General features: G+C 44.8%; 1 protein-coding gene across 1 annotated transcript in view; it reads right to left on the bottom strand.

Annotated features, from left to right (window-relative positions):
• LOC137464842 (lipoxygenase homology domain-containing protein 1-like) overlaps positions 1–4,794 on the bottom strand; it is a 58,339-nt gene extending 53,545 nt beyond the window's left edge. Inside the window, exon 1 of the mRNA XM_068176395.1 lies at positions 4,389–4,794. Within this exon, the coding sequence (XP_068032496.1) occupies positions 4,389–4,794 (406 nt within the window). The remainder of the gene's footprint in view (positions 1–4,388) is intronic.
• Between the last annotated feature and the right edge of the window lie 11,316 nt (positions 4,795–16,110).

The following is a 16,110-nucleotide window of genomic DNA, read 5'->3' as shown; positions in this document are numbered from 1 at the left end:
CCTTCTAATATCTAACTCTAAACCTACCCTGTCTCAGTATGAAGTCATTCTCCATTGTCCTCTCACTCCAGGCTCTTGTAAATAGTCCCTTTTCCAGCTCTCTTGAAGGCTCCCTTCAGGTACCGGAAGACCAAATTAAGTAGTTCCAAAGCCGTCTCTATTCCAGGCATGCATGCACTTCTAATGAACATTTAAAATTACCTAAACTTTTCCAAATACCTATTTTCTGTGGTCATTTCCACCTGTGAGAGATGCTGGGATGCAAGCAGATGAGATCCATAACTACGAGGAGAGTTCAGAACCACCTTCTCTCAGTAGCACAGTTTGCATCTCCCAACAGATCACAAGACATAAAATTGCCACTGGCACAAAGCTCTCCTCAGAATGTTTTATGCCCAAAACCCAAGCTCATTTTTGTGCCAAAGAGTAAAAATAATATCTGTCTTCCAAAGAGGAGTCCTTGTTCATCCTGACTCAGAATATTAATCAAAGCCTCACCTGGGGAAGATCAGTGGGCGCAGGGTGCACACAAGGTGATTCTGCAACTGATGATTGTCCACAAAGGCATCACTGCAGTTCTGCACAGAGCACAGGGACAGAGCTGGCCACAACACAGCACTTGCTCTCCTCCACTGCTGCTAAACTGCATTAAACAGAGCTTAGCAATAAACTCAGCATGTCCTGAATGCTTTTCCTGTGTAACCCTTTGCAGCAGTCACTGAAGGAACATGATCACGACCATGGTGTAATAAATATAATGCGATAAATCCAATGGCACACATCAAAGGAAGTGATGAGCAGCTTGCATATCTAGTTACAAATAAACAGTGGCTGTTTCCCCCTTCCATCACCATTTGAGGCAACATGTTAACAAAAACATGCATTTTTTAAATAGCTTTCTTCATGTTATGATTTTCACACTGCTAAGATCCCCGAAGTCCAGCTTGACCCATTGTGCAAGAAGGACAAAGCAGCAGAGAATCACAGAGCTCCTCAGGTTAGAAAAGCCCTCTAAGATCATCGAGTCCAACAATTCCCTGACACTGCCAAGCCCACCAGCAACCAATGTCCCCAAGTGCCATATCCACATGGTTTTTTGAGCACTTCAAGGGATGGTAATTCCACCACTTACTGATAATATGCATAATAATATCCATAATATCTGTATCTGAAACTTGATAGAAAAAAAAAAAAAAAAAGAAGAGTGAAAACAAAAATGGAGAATTTTACCACACTAAAAAGGGAAGCTTGAAGTTCTCCTGAGACATCAGCGTTTTGCTGTGACACAGGACAGGAAGGAGCTTTCCACCATCTGTCACACCCTGTGCATGTCTGGGCCTGGACTCACCAAAGTGGCAGCTACTGATTCAGCCAGAGAGAAGACACATTTATTGGCATGAGAGCACGTTTGGAAAGAGAAACATTTTCTTTCTTCCTACCAACACAGAGATATCCATGCCTTTGGCAGGAGTCACCCAGAAAACAGAGAGAGATGTTTGGTCCCCTCCTTCAAAATTCTGTGGCCACAAAATTGAGTGGGAGGATAAATAATCATGCTAGTCTCACTCTTCCCTATCACAGATAAGACATGAGATATCAAGAGAAAGGTATGGGGGAAAAAAAATGTAAATTCCTCTAAAGAGTTTGTGGCTGAAACCAACCTGAACCTCAGGCATCTGTCACCTGTAGAAGCTTTAATGATGGTTTGGGCAGCCCAGGAGCTCTGTGAACACTCTCGGGATAGCTACTGCTCTTTAAAACCATTGATTCCTCTGATTAAATGTTTTTTACACAATGGGCCATTTGCGCTGTTATTGGCAGCTCAAGACCATAGAATAGTTTGAGTTGGAAGGGACCTTAAAGATCATCCAGTTCCACCTCCTGCCATGGGCAGGGACACCTTCCATTATCCCAGATTGCTCTAAGCCCTCTCCAGCCTAGCCTAGGACACTTCCAGAGATCCAGGGGCAGCCACAGCTGCTCTGGAAAACCAGTGTTAGAGCCTCACCACACTGACAGGGAGTAATTTCTGCCTTATGTTCAATCCAACCTACCCTCTAAGTTTAAAGCCATTCCTCCTCATCGTGTGACTACAGCCCTTGGTAAAAAGCTACTCTACATCTTTCTTTTAAGTCCACTGTAAACATTGAAAAGCCACAATAAGGACTCCCTGTAGCTTTCCTTACTTTACTGTAGAAATAACTTTGCAAACACTTATTAATAAATAACCAATCTCATTAACACCATGATCACAGGAATGGACAGCAGCTGCAATTTAGTTAAAAATGCCTGCTGTCTCTGCTTTAATTTTCTCAGATACACTATCACTCAGTCACTTGATATCTTTTGTTTTCCTGTCCCCAGGAGCTGGATTTGCCTTGTTCTTCAGTCATCGATTGAACTTGATGGGGGGATCCCTTCCCTTGTTTGCTAATACAATAAGATAAAGAGGACATCAGATGACACAGGCAGCATCATCTCCCTGCTTATAAAACATTTATAACACCTCTCTTTTATTTTTTTACAGCAAAAGGAATCACAGCTTGTGGACTGAAATATGTCTCTACTGAATATTCACCAGCACCAAAGGCAGCTGACACCCCCAAAGCTTCTGGGAGGTTTTTGCAGAGGTCACACAATTCTCCAGAGCCTGACCAGCGGCAGCCATTTCACTCAATGGTCCTTTGGGAGAAAAGAGGCAGAAGCCTCCAAATAAGTCACACAAATTCAAATTTACTCAAAATAAATTTGCCTTTTTAAATTCAAAATAGTAGGAATAGCAGTATGATGCACAGTAAAGGGAATAGCTGAAACCCTGTCCAACCTGGCCTTGGACACTTCCAGGGATGGGGCAGCCACAGCTTCTCTGGGAAACCTGTGCCAGGGCCTCACCTGCCCTCAGAGCCAGCAATTTCTTCCCAATATCTAATATCAGAAGACCATGGAGAAATTATTACAGATGTCTGCTGTAGCTTCTGTCTTTTAAAAGTGCAAATTATTATTGCTCAACCATATAAAAAAATGCAGTATGAGGTGGGACAGCCTCCCTAGCCCTCAGAGGCCATCACAAATGGAGCAGGTTTTGTGCACGGCCTAAATACAGCATATCTGTGAGGGACTCACTTCTCTGCACCAGAGGAATGGAACATTTTTTTTTTTTTTCCTCCTCTTCTCAGAGGAATGGATCAATTTTTCTTGTCCCAGCCATTCGCCACCACGACAGAAACCCCCAGGTGTAGTTAACCAAGGGCCACACCCCACCAGTGTGAAGTGCTTTACTGCTCCTCAGGCACATCCAGCTCTCCCAGTTGCCACACACAACACGTGTTAGGGCTCTCATCAACTGGTGGGAAAACAACAGTGATGAGAGGTGAAGTGTCTTGTCCCAGGCATGCCCTGATCCAGTTGCTGGTTGCTGGTACCACCCCTCAGCATCCCTCAGACCTCTTTGCTGCCCACCTCCCTGACAAGGAGAAAACCTCGCTCTCCGACCTGTCAAGGCTTTTTCTTTTAATCATGGAGCTACACCTTGGTCCTCTCCTGAAACTGAGTGAGTCACCTGAAGCCTTAAGTCACAGAATCACAGAATCTTTTTAGGCTGGAAAAGCCCCCCAAGACCATCGAGTCTAACCATACCCTAGCACTGCCAATGCCACTGCTGACCTCTGTCCACAAGTGCCACATTCATACGGCTTTTAAATCCTTCCATGGATTGGAGACTGCACCACTGCCCTTGGCACTCTGTGCCAGGGCTTCATAAGCCTTTCCATGAAGAAATTTTTTACTAATGTCCACTCCAAATCTCCTCTGATGCACCTTTGGGCACAGCTCACCATGCATTGAACCGAAGTACAGTCTGCTTGTGAAACAAGTGGACAATTTACTCTAACAACACAGTGCTAAGGTTTAGAACCTAATACTGGTATTTCCCCAGCTGATTTGGTTACTTTAAAATAGACAGAGGTCTGGTGTGCTGGACCTCCTGCTTCTACATCAATCCTGAGTGTTCCACCCCTCTGGCTGATGAAATCCCCAGCACGCTCCTGCTGCTTCTGCTTGGTCAGGACCACGCACCTCTGCCATGGATCCTGCTTACACAGGGGGAGCCTGCTGATTGCAGCTTCTGCACAGCCCCACAATGCAAATATTAATTAGGAGAATGTAATTACAGCAGTACCACACACATGGCAAAGCGGCTTTGTAAACAGAAAAGCTAACACGGACACAACCTGTCAGTGACACCTCAAACAGTTAACATACTTATTTAACAAAAATATGACCCACGTAGGAATAACTAGTGCCTGTGCCCCAGGAAGGACCCCATCAAAGGCATTTGCAGGACCAACAGTGCCTGCTTAAGAGGGGAGATGGGGAAAGATGGAGCTGACCTTTTTTTTTGTTGTATTCATCTTCTGTGGCATTGGAGGAGTCTGAATGATAGTCTCGAAGCTCCTTTTCATACATCTCCAAAAAATTCTCATCTATCTTTCCTTTCTTGGACTTGTCACCCTTCTTCTTTTTCTTGTCTTTGCTTTTTTTGCCTTTTTTCTTCTTTTTCTTTTTGCGCTCGTAGTCATCTTCCTCCTCACTGCTATACTCTCTTCTCTTGGTTTTTTTCTTTTTCTTTTTCTTCACTTCCCCATCAATCTCTGAATCCTCAGACTTTGATTTCTTCTTGCTTTTTTTCTCCTGGCTTTCATCTTCTCCATCTTCCTCAGCCACCTCTTCCACTGCCTCCTCTTCCTCTTCCTCCTCCTCCTCTTCTGTTTTGTTCTTTTCAGTCTTTTCTTTCATGTCATTGTTTTGCACCCCAACCCTTTTAACAGTGCTCTGGGGTTGCCTTAATCTTCTGCCACCCTTCCAGCTGCCAAAGTCCTTCCCTGCCTGGGTCTGGGCTGCCCTTGTTTCACAGTGTCCTTCCTCCCCACTGGCTCAGTGCAGGTATGTCCCAGAGTCCCTTCCTAAGCTCCCTCTCTTTCTGCCTCTTCCTGCCTTCCTTCACCTCCCTGACTGAGACCCCTTCCTCTCTCTTCTGCCTCTCCTTCTCTTTGGGGTTTCTCTCCTCTTCCTTACTATTACTTATTCATTGGTGTGTGCTGAGAACTTTGTCCTCTTTTTTCAGAGCTGCCTCAGCTTCTCCTCAGGGTCAGCTGACAATCTGGGTCTAGGGTATCAGGATGTGCCAATCAAGGTTGTAACTCCCTGGAAAATTGGTCAGATGAGGGCACATGGTCAAGTCGCTTCTCGTCCTTCATATGCCAGCCCAGGGCAGGGAAAACAAAGACATTTCTCCTCCTCATGGCATGTAGCAGCTTCAGAAACCTCATGAAAAATTACTTAGTGTTGCCCAGTCATGTGGTTATAAGACAGATGGGCAGGTGAAAAAGGAGACCCACCAAGCAACCATATCTCACTAGACTGTATTTCCTCTCCATTATTCATGGTGTCAGGATCACTTTACTGATAACAGTGGTCTCAACTTTACATGGATTTTTTTTTTCCCTTTTGACCAGCCAGGCCAGTGACCAGAAAAGATAAACACCCCCAGGACCTCTCCCCTGAAGATGTCATGGCAGTAACAATTTACTCCTGCAGCCAGTTCCTCCAGCCCATTACTGTGCTGTACCTACCACCAGAACCTCCAGATACTGATAACGAATAAATACAACAGTCAGAAGGAGCCACTGAGTGTGCTGTATACAAGGGGCCAAGATAACTGCCTGTGTTGGCCAACCAAATTAAAAACTTAGATTAATAACTCAGCACAAGCACAAATACGCCCATCTAACTGCTTCCAGGGGCAAATATTGAGGAGAGATAGGGGAGAGACAGGGAAAATAAATGATGTAACAGCACAGCACTGCAGCATAAACTGTGCCCAGCACCCCACTTGTGCCCTGAGTTCCAGCAGGCTCTCATGGCAGATAAGGGAAGGACAAACACCATGAGATTGGATCAATCTCAGCTGCAGTCAGGAGCTGATGATTTAAAGTCTGACAGAATGAGAACAGAAAAGAAGAAAAATAATATCTCATTTTTTTCTTCAAAGGTGCTGTTATGGACTTTTATCACAGAAAATTAAGTTTAATAAAAAAGCTGTGGTTTAGCAAAAACATACAGAATTTCTCCAGTGGAGGTGAAGTGTACATAAAGCAAGCAGGGCAGTCAGCCTGGCTTTAAATCCCAGTAATGGAAGAGCTGGATTTATGGCAGGGTTGTAGGATGAAGATGATGCAGAACCTCCTGCACCACCCACTCTCTCTGTGGGATAACTCAGCCCTCAGCTTCCTCAAGTGATAAATTAAATGCGATTTGCTTGATGGTGTGCTGCCCAGGTTAATGATATACCATCAGTAAGTCAGAGGTTTCATCCATGATGGGTCTTTCATGTACATGATTTAAAACTTTTAAACTTTCATGTACATGATAAAGCTGGGGGCTTGCATGACCCAGCTTGAAGGAGAGGATGGCAGGAGGGTTGGGTTATCAGGAGCACAAGGAGCAGAGGTTTTGATGTCAGGATGTGCAGCCCACACAGGGTGGCAGTGGCACTGCCCTGGGAAGAAGTGGGTGGAGAGCACCAGGCCTAGAGGCTGCAGGGTTGGTGTGGGTCTGTCCCCCCCTCCTTAGCAGTTGTTTGGCATCAGTCTCCAACAGTTTAAAGTGGATTATATTTTAGAAAGCACTGTATTTTTAATGGTCTCTGTTTCCTGAGTGAAATTCTTTCTATTAAGGATCATAAAGTGGATTATTCAGGGAGAGCTTCCAAGTAGGTTAAAGAACAGGTTCGGGATTACACATGAGAATGGCTTTTCCAGGCTCTTAAAACTATAAAGAAAATAAAATAATCATTGTTGTCCCTTAGAATACAGCTCCAACTTGCCAAACTCCCAGGATATCAGCACCACAGGAACTGCATTGTTCCTGAAATACCCTGATTATTTCCAGGTCCTTATTTTCTGGGAAGCAGCAGAAAGGCAGATAGTGCATCTCTGCATGTCACTTCTGAGAGCAGGCATGGAACAATTGTCTCAAGCAGGCACCAAGGGCACACAGCTCCAAAGGCACCATCCAGGCACGTGGATGGTGCCAGTCCCAAGGATCCCAGGGATCCTGCAGGGATATTTGATGATGCAGCACATTTTCCCAGACAGATGCTTTGCAGCTCAGTGTATTCCTAGCTGTTACCTTTCCCCTCTCTGGGACAGCCATCGGCACACAGCAGAAATTGCAGGCGTAAATATTTCAGCTGAAATCTGGGAGATGGATTTATGTTTTGGATGTGGAAAAGCCAGCCCTCTCCAGCAAGAAGAAATAATAAAAAAAAAAAAAAAATCAACAGTACATAATAAAAACATGCCTTCAGAAAAAGAAAAAACATGGAATCCCTGAGAAAAGCAAGGCTCATATCTTTGTTATGTTTTCAGTAGGTGAACACTTCCATCACATTGAGTCCCTGGGAGCTGCTGCTCCAAACAGCTCCAGCTCTATGCAGCAAAATGTTGACAGCAGAGTGTCACAGAAGGGTTTGTAAGGGACATTTAAAGCTCATCTAGTGCCACCCTCTGCCATGGGCAGGGACACCTTCCATTAGCCCAGGTTGCTCCAAGCCCCATCCAACCTGGCCTTGGACACTGCCGGGGATGCAAGCCCCATCCAGCCTGGCCTTGGACACTGCTCAGCTGCTCTGAGCACCCTGTGCCAGTGTTAAACCAACCTCACCAAGAAAGAAGGAAATTACCTGCCTTTGACAGCAGAGCTGTTGAAGTAGGAGAAATGCCTTTTTCTTCTCCTGCACTGGGAGATTCAGATTTAGGACACTCTTGGCATGCCTGGGAGCAACCTCAGGCTAGCGCCTCCCCAGAGAGGGACAAAGCCCAACTACTTTGCAGAAATATTGCAATTAATGCCTCATGAAGAATGATCTGAGGCACTAAAAGCACCCTGGAGCACTCAGACAGTTGTCCCAGGGAGAACCATCCCTCTGAGATAACTCCAGCCTCGTGCTTCATTTTGTCCTGGTGCAGAGCAGGACTTTAGGTGAAAGCCAGAGATAAAAACCTCTCTATCAAACAGGCTGAAGTGATGGGGAGAAGAGACATTTACCATGTCTGGATCCAACTTTGCTCCATACTCTTCCTTTGTCTGTCGTTTCATTTTAATTGAAAAGAAATGTGCCGAGAACGCTCCATCTTGCCTTTGTACTTTTTGTGAATAACAGCTGGGAGAAGAACAATAGGATTTATTGGTGCATAAAGAGCTACCAGAAAAGCAAGCAAGCTATCAGTGAGAACCATTAGTTACAACTGTCAACAGTATTTATATGGGTTTATACTTAAACTCCACATTCAGCAAGAGATTCTCCCAAGTCCTCCCTCCCAGAAGGACTCAGGCCAGAACCCAGCACAGCATCATGTTCCAGGGAGACTTCTTGAATTATAACAGATTTGATAGAGTAAAAGAGGTCAAAATTTGTCTTTTTGACATCCTGACTCACCTGTAAACTTTTTTCCTAAGGTGTGGAAACCTGTCCAGTGCTAAACCTGTAATTACCCATTAATAGGTAATTATATGATTAATAACAAAAATTACTGCCTAAATATTAGGTAATGCATCAACACACCTTTTTGTTAGCTCATTGTCTTCTCTGTTACTCCTATTTTGCACTGATTATGATAAAATCCAGATGACTGTACCCACGTGCCATACAACACAGCTGACACATCCCAAAGAAACCTTAGAAACATTTGTTCCACCCTCCTTCCCAAGGCAGATGCAGGGAGGCCTCCCGTTTCAGAAGTTATTTTTCAATACATGCTGCTCTGCAGTTATGGCTAGGGAAGACTGTTTTCTCATTTCTCTTGCACAGTCTGGGGGGCAAATTTCAATCAATAAATAAACAAAAGACCCAGATTAGATAGATAGATAGACAGATAGATAGAGTGAGTCAGTGTCTGCATGCCTAGCCAATGTTTTAAGTGCTTTCTTGGTGACCAACACAGCCCATGGAGATGAAGGCAAAGAAAGTGGCTGCACAGGGCAGACAGCAAGACTTAGGTCAACTGCAGGCAAAGCACTTTCCCAGATGTTTTATGAACCAGCTGTTTTAATTTGCTACCCCTGTGGGTCCCATGGGGGGTTCAGGTTGAGGTATAATGTGAATAAAAAAGGCAACTTTGACCTCCAGTTATGAGAGATTTGGGTGAGTTTGAAGCACTTGATTCTCTGTCCAGGGCTTCTGAAACACCAGGCACACAGCTTCAGATTTCTTTTTTTTCCTTTTCTGTGCATATTATTCTTATTAAAGCAGGCTCTACCCCCGTCTCTAGATAGTTTCTTGGAAGTACTCCCTGCAGCCCAGCACATCACATACTTATTATATATATACTCACAGAGTCCATCTCCTTCGGAAAACAAATTTGTTTACCACCATAAAAATAAATACTGAAGAATTCCTTTAGTTGAGACATTTCATTTCTCTGCCACACACATGAGTGATGGAGGAGGTTGCCCCAGGCTGGGGAGATGCTGTGGGAGCTGCTGGCCAATGTTGCAGCACAGTCAAGGCAGGTTTAGTCAAACCTCCCAGCTTGGCTTTTTCTTCCACCCCACCTGGCTACTAGCTACCTTCCCTTTTTTCTTTTTTTTTTAATTTTGTTTTTTACTCAAATAATGAAACCCGCATGGGAATCCCGTCTGTGGGATGCAGGGGTGAGAGGCAGTTTGGGGATGCTGGGGTACAGAGACCATCACAGACAGGCTGGAAAGGTTTTAGTATGCCTGTGGGTTTTGATGTGAGCTCGCTTCTTCCAAGCACATGGGCATATCGGCCTCTGCTGGCAGAACGGGGTTTAGCTTAGAGAAATATTTCCTGGCAAAACGCAGCAAGGTGTTAAAGCGTCCCACAGAGAGCAGCAGCAGCCCCCGGTTCCCGGGAACCGCAGGCATCCACCCGCAGGGAATGCTTAAATGCACGGAGTCCTCAAAACCCTCAAGCCAGCAGCTTCCACAGCCACCTCCAGCTCAGGATTAGGGAAACCTGCTTCGCTCAAGGTTATAAGAAAAAGCCTTGGAAACAGCAATAGGGCATGAAGGCTCTTAACAGATTTTGCACGGGAGGAAAACCGCATATATATGCGTGCCATATCATTCAAGAACAGGTGATTGAAGTTAGGATCTTAAATCCACCTCACCACAGGTGTTTGGTTGACTTCTCCACAGCACAGAACTGTCTCCCACCACCTGAACAAACAGGCATCAGAGCACAGACCCCACTGGCACCTCGGGCAGCCCCTGGATCTCCCCTGCACCTCCCAAGACACACACACGCAGGCAGTAAAGGTCACCTGTCCAGCCCCAGGTGCCAGAGCAGCTGCAGGAGCACAGAAATCAATGTAGCCTCCACAAACTGAACAAGGATAGGTTTAGATTGGATTTAGATTGGGTATTAGAAAGAAATTCTTTACTGTGGCTGCCCCATCCCTGGAAGTGTCCCAGGCCAGGTTGGACAGGGCTTGAGCAACCGAGGATAGTGGCAGGTGTCCCTGACTACCAGCTGAATGGGATCAGCTTTAAGGTCCCTCCCAACCCAAATTATTCTATGATTTTAGGATTTCCCACAGGTCTTTTCTGTGATGGGACGTCCAATAGAAACAAGGAGTATGATGCCCTCATCTGCTTTTCCCTGGAGCTGCTGTGCCTTCAGTTTGAAGGCTTCTTCCAGAAATGCAGGATCTGCTCCTGATGCCTACAGCTGGCGAGTTATACATGCAGTAATCCACTAATTTTTATTCACAACCTTAAATTATTTTAGAAGCCACAAGTCTGGGGAAAAGCATTTTAATGCAGTTAGTGGGAAACTGAACCCTCAAAAGAACAAGTCTGTTGAAAGAGATGTTGTTTAGTTGTGGTTTTTTTTTTTTTTTTTTTTTTTTTTTTTTTTTTTTTTAATAAGAAGATAAGAAGATCAGGAATTTCATGTGTACACAGGTAAAACTCCAGTGCATGCGGGACAAAAGTATCAGCTAAACAGCTTAAAGAACATTATTTAAACCAGCTGTGCAGGCAGCTCTAGCTAAAGCATTAGCTACAATTACTGGTATTGCACCTGGCTTCCTACTGAAAAGACTTTTTCCTTAAAGACTAACAGTTCCAGTCATGCTGAGTCCAAGAGAATAGGAGACTGAGCCCCAAGACTGCAATTCATCTTTTCCTTCTGATCATAATATAGGTTATCCCTGCCACCAAACATGGGAAGGGTTATTCTGAGTACCTTCTGTACTTGAGCACCCTACCCATGAGCTCCCATTGTCTTGCACAGGGTTATTTTAAGTTTCCCCCAGGGGGGATAAACCTACCTCCTTGCCTGCTAAAACTTTCTGATGTGGCTGTTCTGCCAGAAGACTACAAAATCCACTGTTTCCTGAGAAGACCGTGACTTGTGTCAGCTTTAAGTGTTTCAAAGGACACTGCTCTTTCCCAGCAAAGAACACCACAAGGCTCAACGAGAGGCAGCAGCAGAAGTGGCAGGGATGCCAGGAGCAAAGCAGCTATCTCCAGGCACTGCAGCAGGGGTAAAGAACCCTAAGAGCTCTGTTTTGTGAGGTATTGACCACGGTGAGATTTTAAGCAAGAATTGGACCACTGACATCACTGGGACTAATCAGTGCTGGAGCGCCACGTGACTCAGAGCAGGTCAAGCAATCCCGAGGACTCTGCTTCTCTCCCAGGCACATGCAGCACATCCTTGCTGCCTGCACTTGGGGGCTGCTCCTCGCTGCAGAACCCTGGCATCCTTCTGCCTGCTCCTGCACAGCTCCCACCCACCACAGCCCAAGGAACCAGGTGCAGCACCAGGTCCTTCTCAACTTCTCCCTTGCCAAGGCACTGGGACAGCTCCGAAGGGGGAATTTGCACCCTTATAAATTAATTCCCTACCATCCTGTCAAAACTACTGTCTGTGCTGGAGGCCAGGCACCATCCCAGCCCAACATCCCCCAATTTCCTCCTTCTCATTCCAGTTCCATCTTAGGCAAATACATACGGGCACTGCACCCATCCCAGCACCTGCTGCCCCAGCCCTGATCTTCTTCCTCATTAGTTCAGATCATTTTGCTCCATCCAGAAGAATGATCAAAGCCACCCTTAAACTCCAAGCTGTTTGCTTTTCACACCTCTGCCCAGCTTGGGCTAACAGCCCCATATCCATCCACATGCAGGGCTGCCACTTCCACTGGGGAAAGGAGATTTGAAGGGAAAAAAGGGAGCGAGGGTGTCAAGTTCACGCTTTCCTGGTAATTCCTGCCAATGGACCAGGCTGCATTTCCATCCGTCTTCTCACTGCATCATGATCAGCACATCTTTGCTACACTGATCTACCACTTGCAGAGTTAATAATTCTTTTCATTAACCTGCATGCTCTTGGGACTAGATTTTACAGCAAAAAAAAAAAACAAAAAACAAAAAACAAAAAAAAACCCCAAAAAAAAAACCCAAACACTATAAAACAAGTTATGAGTCAAAAGGCATGTTTAGGGAGCACCCATGTGGGCAAGTCTCCTGCAAATTGACCGACCTGCTCCCACCTGAGCACTCTGATCACAGGCAGGCCAGGAAAGAGATTCTCCCTTGGATTAAGAATAAATACACCTCCTCCTTTGAAAAGCATATTAATTAATGGCATTCATTAGGGAGGTAGCCAGGAAACCAAGTAATTTAATTTCTCGAGTACACAATGTCAGGAAAGATAATGGGCCCAAAGCCAGCGCTGCCAACAAGGTGAAACCTCTTTCATTTATTATCTGAGAGGTGGGGAAGTCAAGCATGAACGTCAGAGTGTCACTAGAGAAACCAGATACACTAAGCAAGTACTAAATTATCCAAATGAGTCTATTATATCTATTGCTGTCGTGCACTGCCTGAGGGAGATGGGAAAGCTCTCCCAGCAGAGCAGGGATGCCACGGGCCAGTGCTCTCCTGCACATGAGAAGCTTTGCTGGGCTGGGGACCACACAGATAGACAAAAATTATAGAGGTTAAAAAGAAGAACCTGCCAGACAGCAGTTTGCTACAGGAAATCGTGAGCATGCCCTTACATAAATAGGGCATCCAGCTCTGTGGACCCTCAGCATGGGAATGACATGAACTTACTGGAGCATATCCAGAGGAAGACAGAAAAATGTCCCAAGGGCTGGAGCACCTCTGTTCTGGAGACAGAAAGCTGGGAATGATCATCCTGGAGAAGAGAAATCTCCAGAAGAGCTCTTGTTTCCTTCAAACATCTCATAGAAATTAAACACAAACCAACCCAACAGAAAGTAGCCCAGCCCAAAAGCTTTTCCACCCTTTGAAAAGATAATCTGGGGCTTGAGCAGGGTGGAGATAGTGGTTTTATGACAGCCACTTGCCCAAGCTGATTTAACAAAGCTGGGTCAGAAATAAGAGCAAATGGGTCCCATCTACCCCCCCTCTTCCTTGGCACAAGTGCTGACCTTTTTCACCTTGGGCTGTCACAGCCTTTCCTTTCCAGGGACCAAGCAGCAGTCAGGGAAGCATGACTGCCTCAAATCAAGCAAGTACAGGGCAGCTCCCCTTCCTTTTCCATCCCTAAAGAAATGTAAATGTATTTTTTCCCCATTCCGAAAGATAAGCCACCTCAGTACATTAATTTCTCTAATTACCATCCTTACAGTGCACCACTAAGTTCTCCTAATTCATAAAAAGGACTGTATTCCAACATTCTATCTGACCTGGGGAATATATTCTTTCCTTTAGGACAGGTTTGAAATTACTTTTGGATATATCTAAGCCCTTTAAGATTGGAATTCAAGCAATTTCACTGAAACCATGTTTGATTTCTCTATCCAGAAAGAGAAACCCTATCCTGCACATATCTCCAAGGGAAAGTCTTCCTGTTATCCGAAATGGCATTAAGATTTAATACAAACAACACAGTAATTTAGCCTTTTAAAATTCAATAATGTCTCCTCTGATTTGACACACAGTGAAGTTGATTGCAGAACTACTATTAACTTCAACAATTTGGCTGCAAGCTTCCTGACAAATTCAAAATTACATCCAAATCACACAACATAATTTATTATGATGTAAGCTATTATACATTAAATTAAAATCAAAGCTTGCAGATGTTTCTACAGCTCTGTTTACTTAAAAGTTACACAACTAAAGAACACCATTTAAATTTTTTTTTTTTAATTTTAAACCTATGCACAGTCTTCTGAATCCAAGTACATTGAATATTTAATGCAAACATGGAATCGTAGAGTCATTAAGTTTGGAAAAGCCTCCAAGATCATTGAGTACAGCCATTAAACAGTGTGATCCCAATGAAAATTTAGTGCCGCCAAGAGAAGCCACGGCCACTGTTGGCATTTGGCAGCAGGAATAAGTGCTTTCAGAGTTCAGACCCATAATTGATGTAATGGCAGTAAACATGAAGACCCTGATGAGTGTCCTCCAACTTCAATGGAGTTAAACTTTGAAGAGATTTCATAGAATCCTGGAACAGTTTGGGTTGGGAGGAACCTTAAAGCTCATCCAACTTGTGTGCGTGGGGAAGGACACATTTCACTATCCCAGGTTGCTCCAAGCCCTGTCCAGCCTGGCCTTGGACATTGCCAGGGATCCAGGGGCAGCCACAGCTTTTGTGGACAAACCTCTCCAATTCCTCTATCAGATCCATGTGTTGGAGACCAGAGGAGCACCAATGATTAAGGCCTGTGGTCCCCAGCGTGCTGTTGAATCCACAGAAATTTGCAGAAAATATCCCAATCCTTTAAGTCATCCTTGCCCTACTCACTTAAAGAGAAAGACCTAATTCAATAACCCCAGAAGGGCTCAAACACTCAGCTCTTCAGATGGTGCCAAATTACCTCTGAAACTGTTATATTGATTTCCTCTCCCATGTGCCCACAGCCTCCTCCAGACTTGCCAAAACATTGCTCAGCCTCCCTGGCTGCCCCGACCCTCCTCTCCCGTGGGATGGAGCAGCTGCCTGGACAGAAATTTCCTGGCAGCAGTGCCCAGACACATCTGTGGTCCACACCTTAAATACTTTCCGTGCTGCAAATGTTGTCTTAGATTTTAAGATGGTCCTTAACAGCGTAGCCCCGACCTGAGAAGCCACTCTTCCAGGATAATAGGGGAAAATTTGCCTTTATTTGTAATTTCATGGTTAGTCTGCAGTGGCATTAGTGTTCCCAGCTGGGACTGGGTCCCTGCTGTGCTGAACAGTGCAGAAACCACACTGAGAGGGAAAGTCCTCACCCCAAAGGATCTGTGTAGTCAAGAGGGACACAGGACTAACAGGAAAAGGGCAGGAGCATGGCCACCAGGTCAGCACAGCAGAGCTGGGGACACCTCCTGACACCATCACATGTCCTGCTTCAGCAATCATTGAGTCATCAGCAACAACACGCACTAGAACCCCAAAGTTTTGGGTGCTGAGCAAAATGCACCAGCCATCGATGAACCACAGCTGCAAATCTTACATGTTAGGCATCAGAGAGGATGGAGAGCTGAGAACAGAGGCAGAGCTGCTTGGGCTTTATTTCCTTTCAAAATAAAACAAAAATTTTAAAAAGTAAAAATAAGAATCCCAAAGACCCCAACAACAACAATAAAAACCACACACACACACAAACCCTAAACAAGCAAACAAAAAAAACCCAACAAAGTTTTGTTTTTTTTTGCAATCCTGTACAAACGTTGTGTTCTCTTAATTTTTCACCCTTTCTAACACTAATAATTCCCAGAAAGCTTACAACAAGGCAGAGTTTCCATGACCTGATGTTAGGAAGGGAACAAAAATGCACTACTGCACTTCTTTTACAGACTGGAAATGCTATGAATCCTACAAGCCCTATCCAAACTCTGATATGGGATTTCAAGTGGTACCTTTGAGTCTGCTTAAACACAGAGAGGCTGAATGGTTTTATTTCTCTTTTAATTCACACCAAATCTCTGAGTCACCCTGGTAGCATTGTCTATCTTTCATCATACCATCCTCATCCACCCAATGCTCCTTATCTTGAAGAGGTGTTAGGGCTTTGCAGCACACAAACTACTCTAAAGAGGTACTGAAAGCCAACT

This window comes from Anomalospiza imberbis, chromosome Z (genome assembly GCF_031753505.1).
Source record: "Anomalospiza imberbis isolate Cuckoo-Finch-1a 21T00152 chromosome Z, ASM3175350v1, whole genome shotgun sequence".
In the NCBI taxonomy this organism is placed as follows: Eukaryota; Metazoa; Chordata; class Aves; order Passeriformes; family Viduidae; genus Anomalospiza; species Anomalospiza imberbis.
Note: the sequence above shows the minus strand (reverse complement) of the source record. Positions and strands in the feature narration are given on the sequence as shown.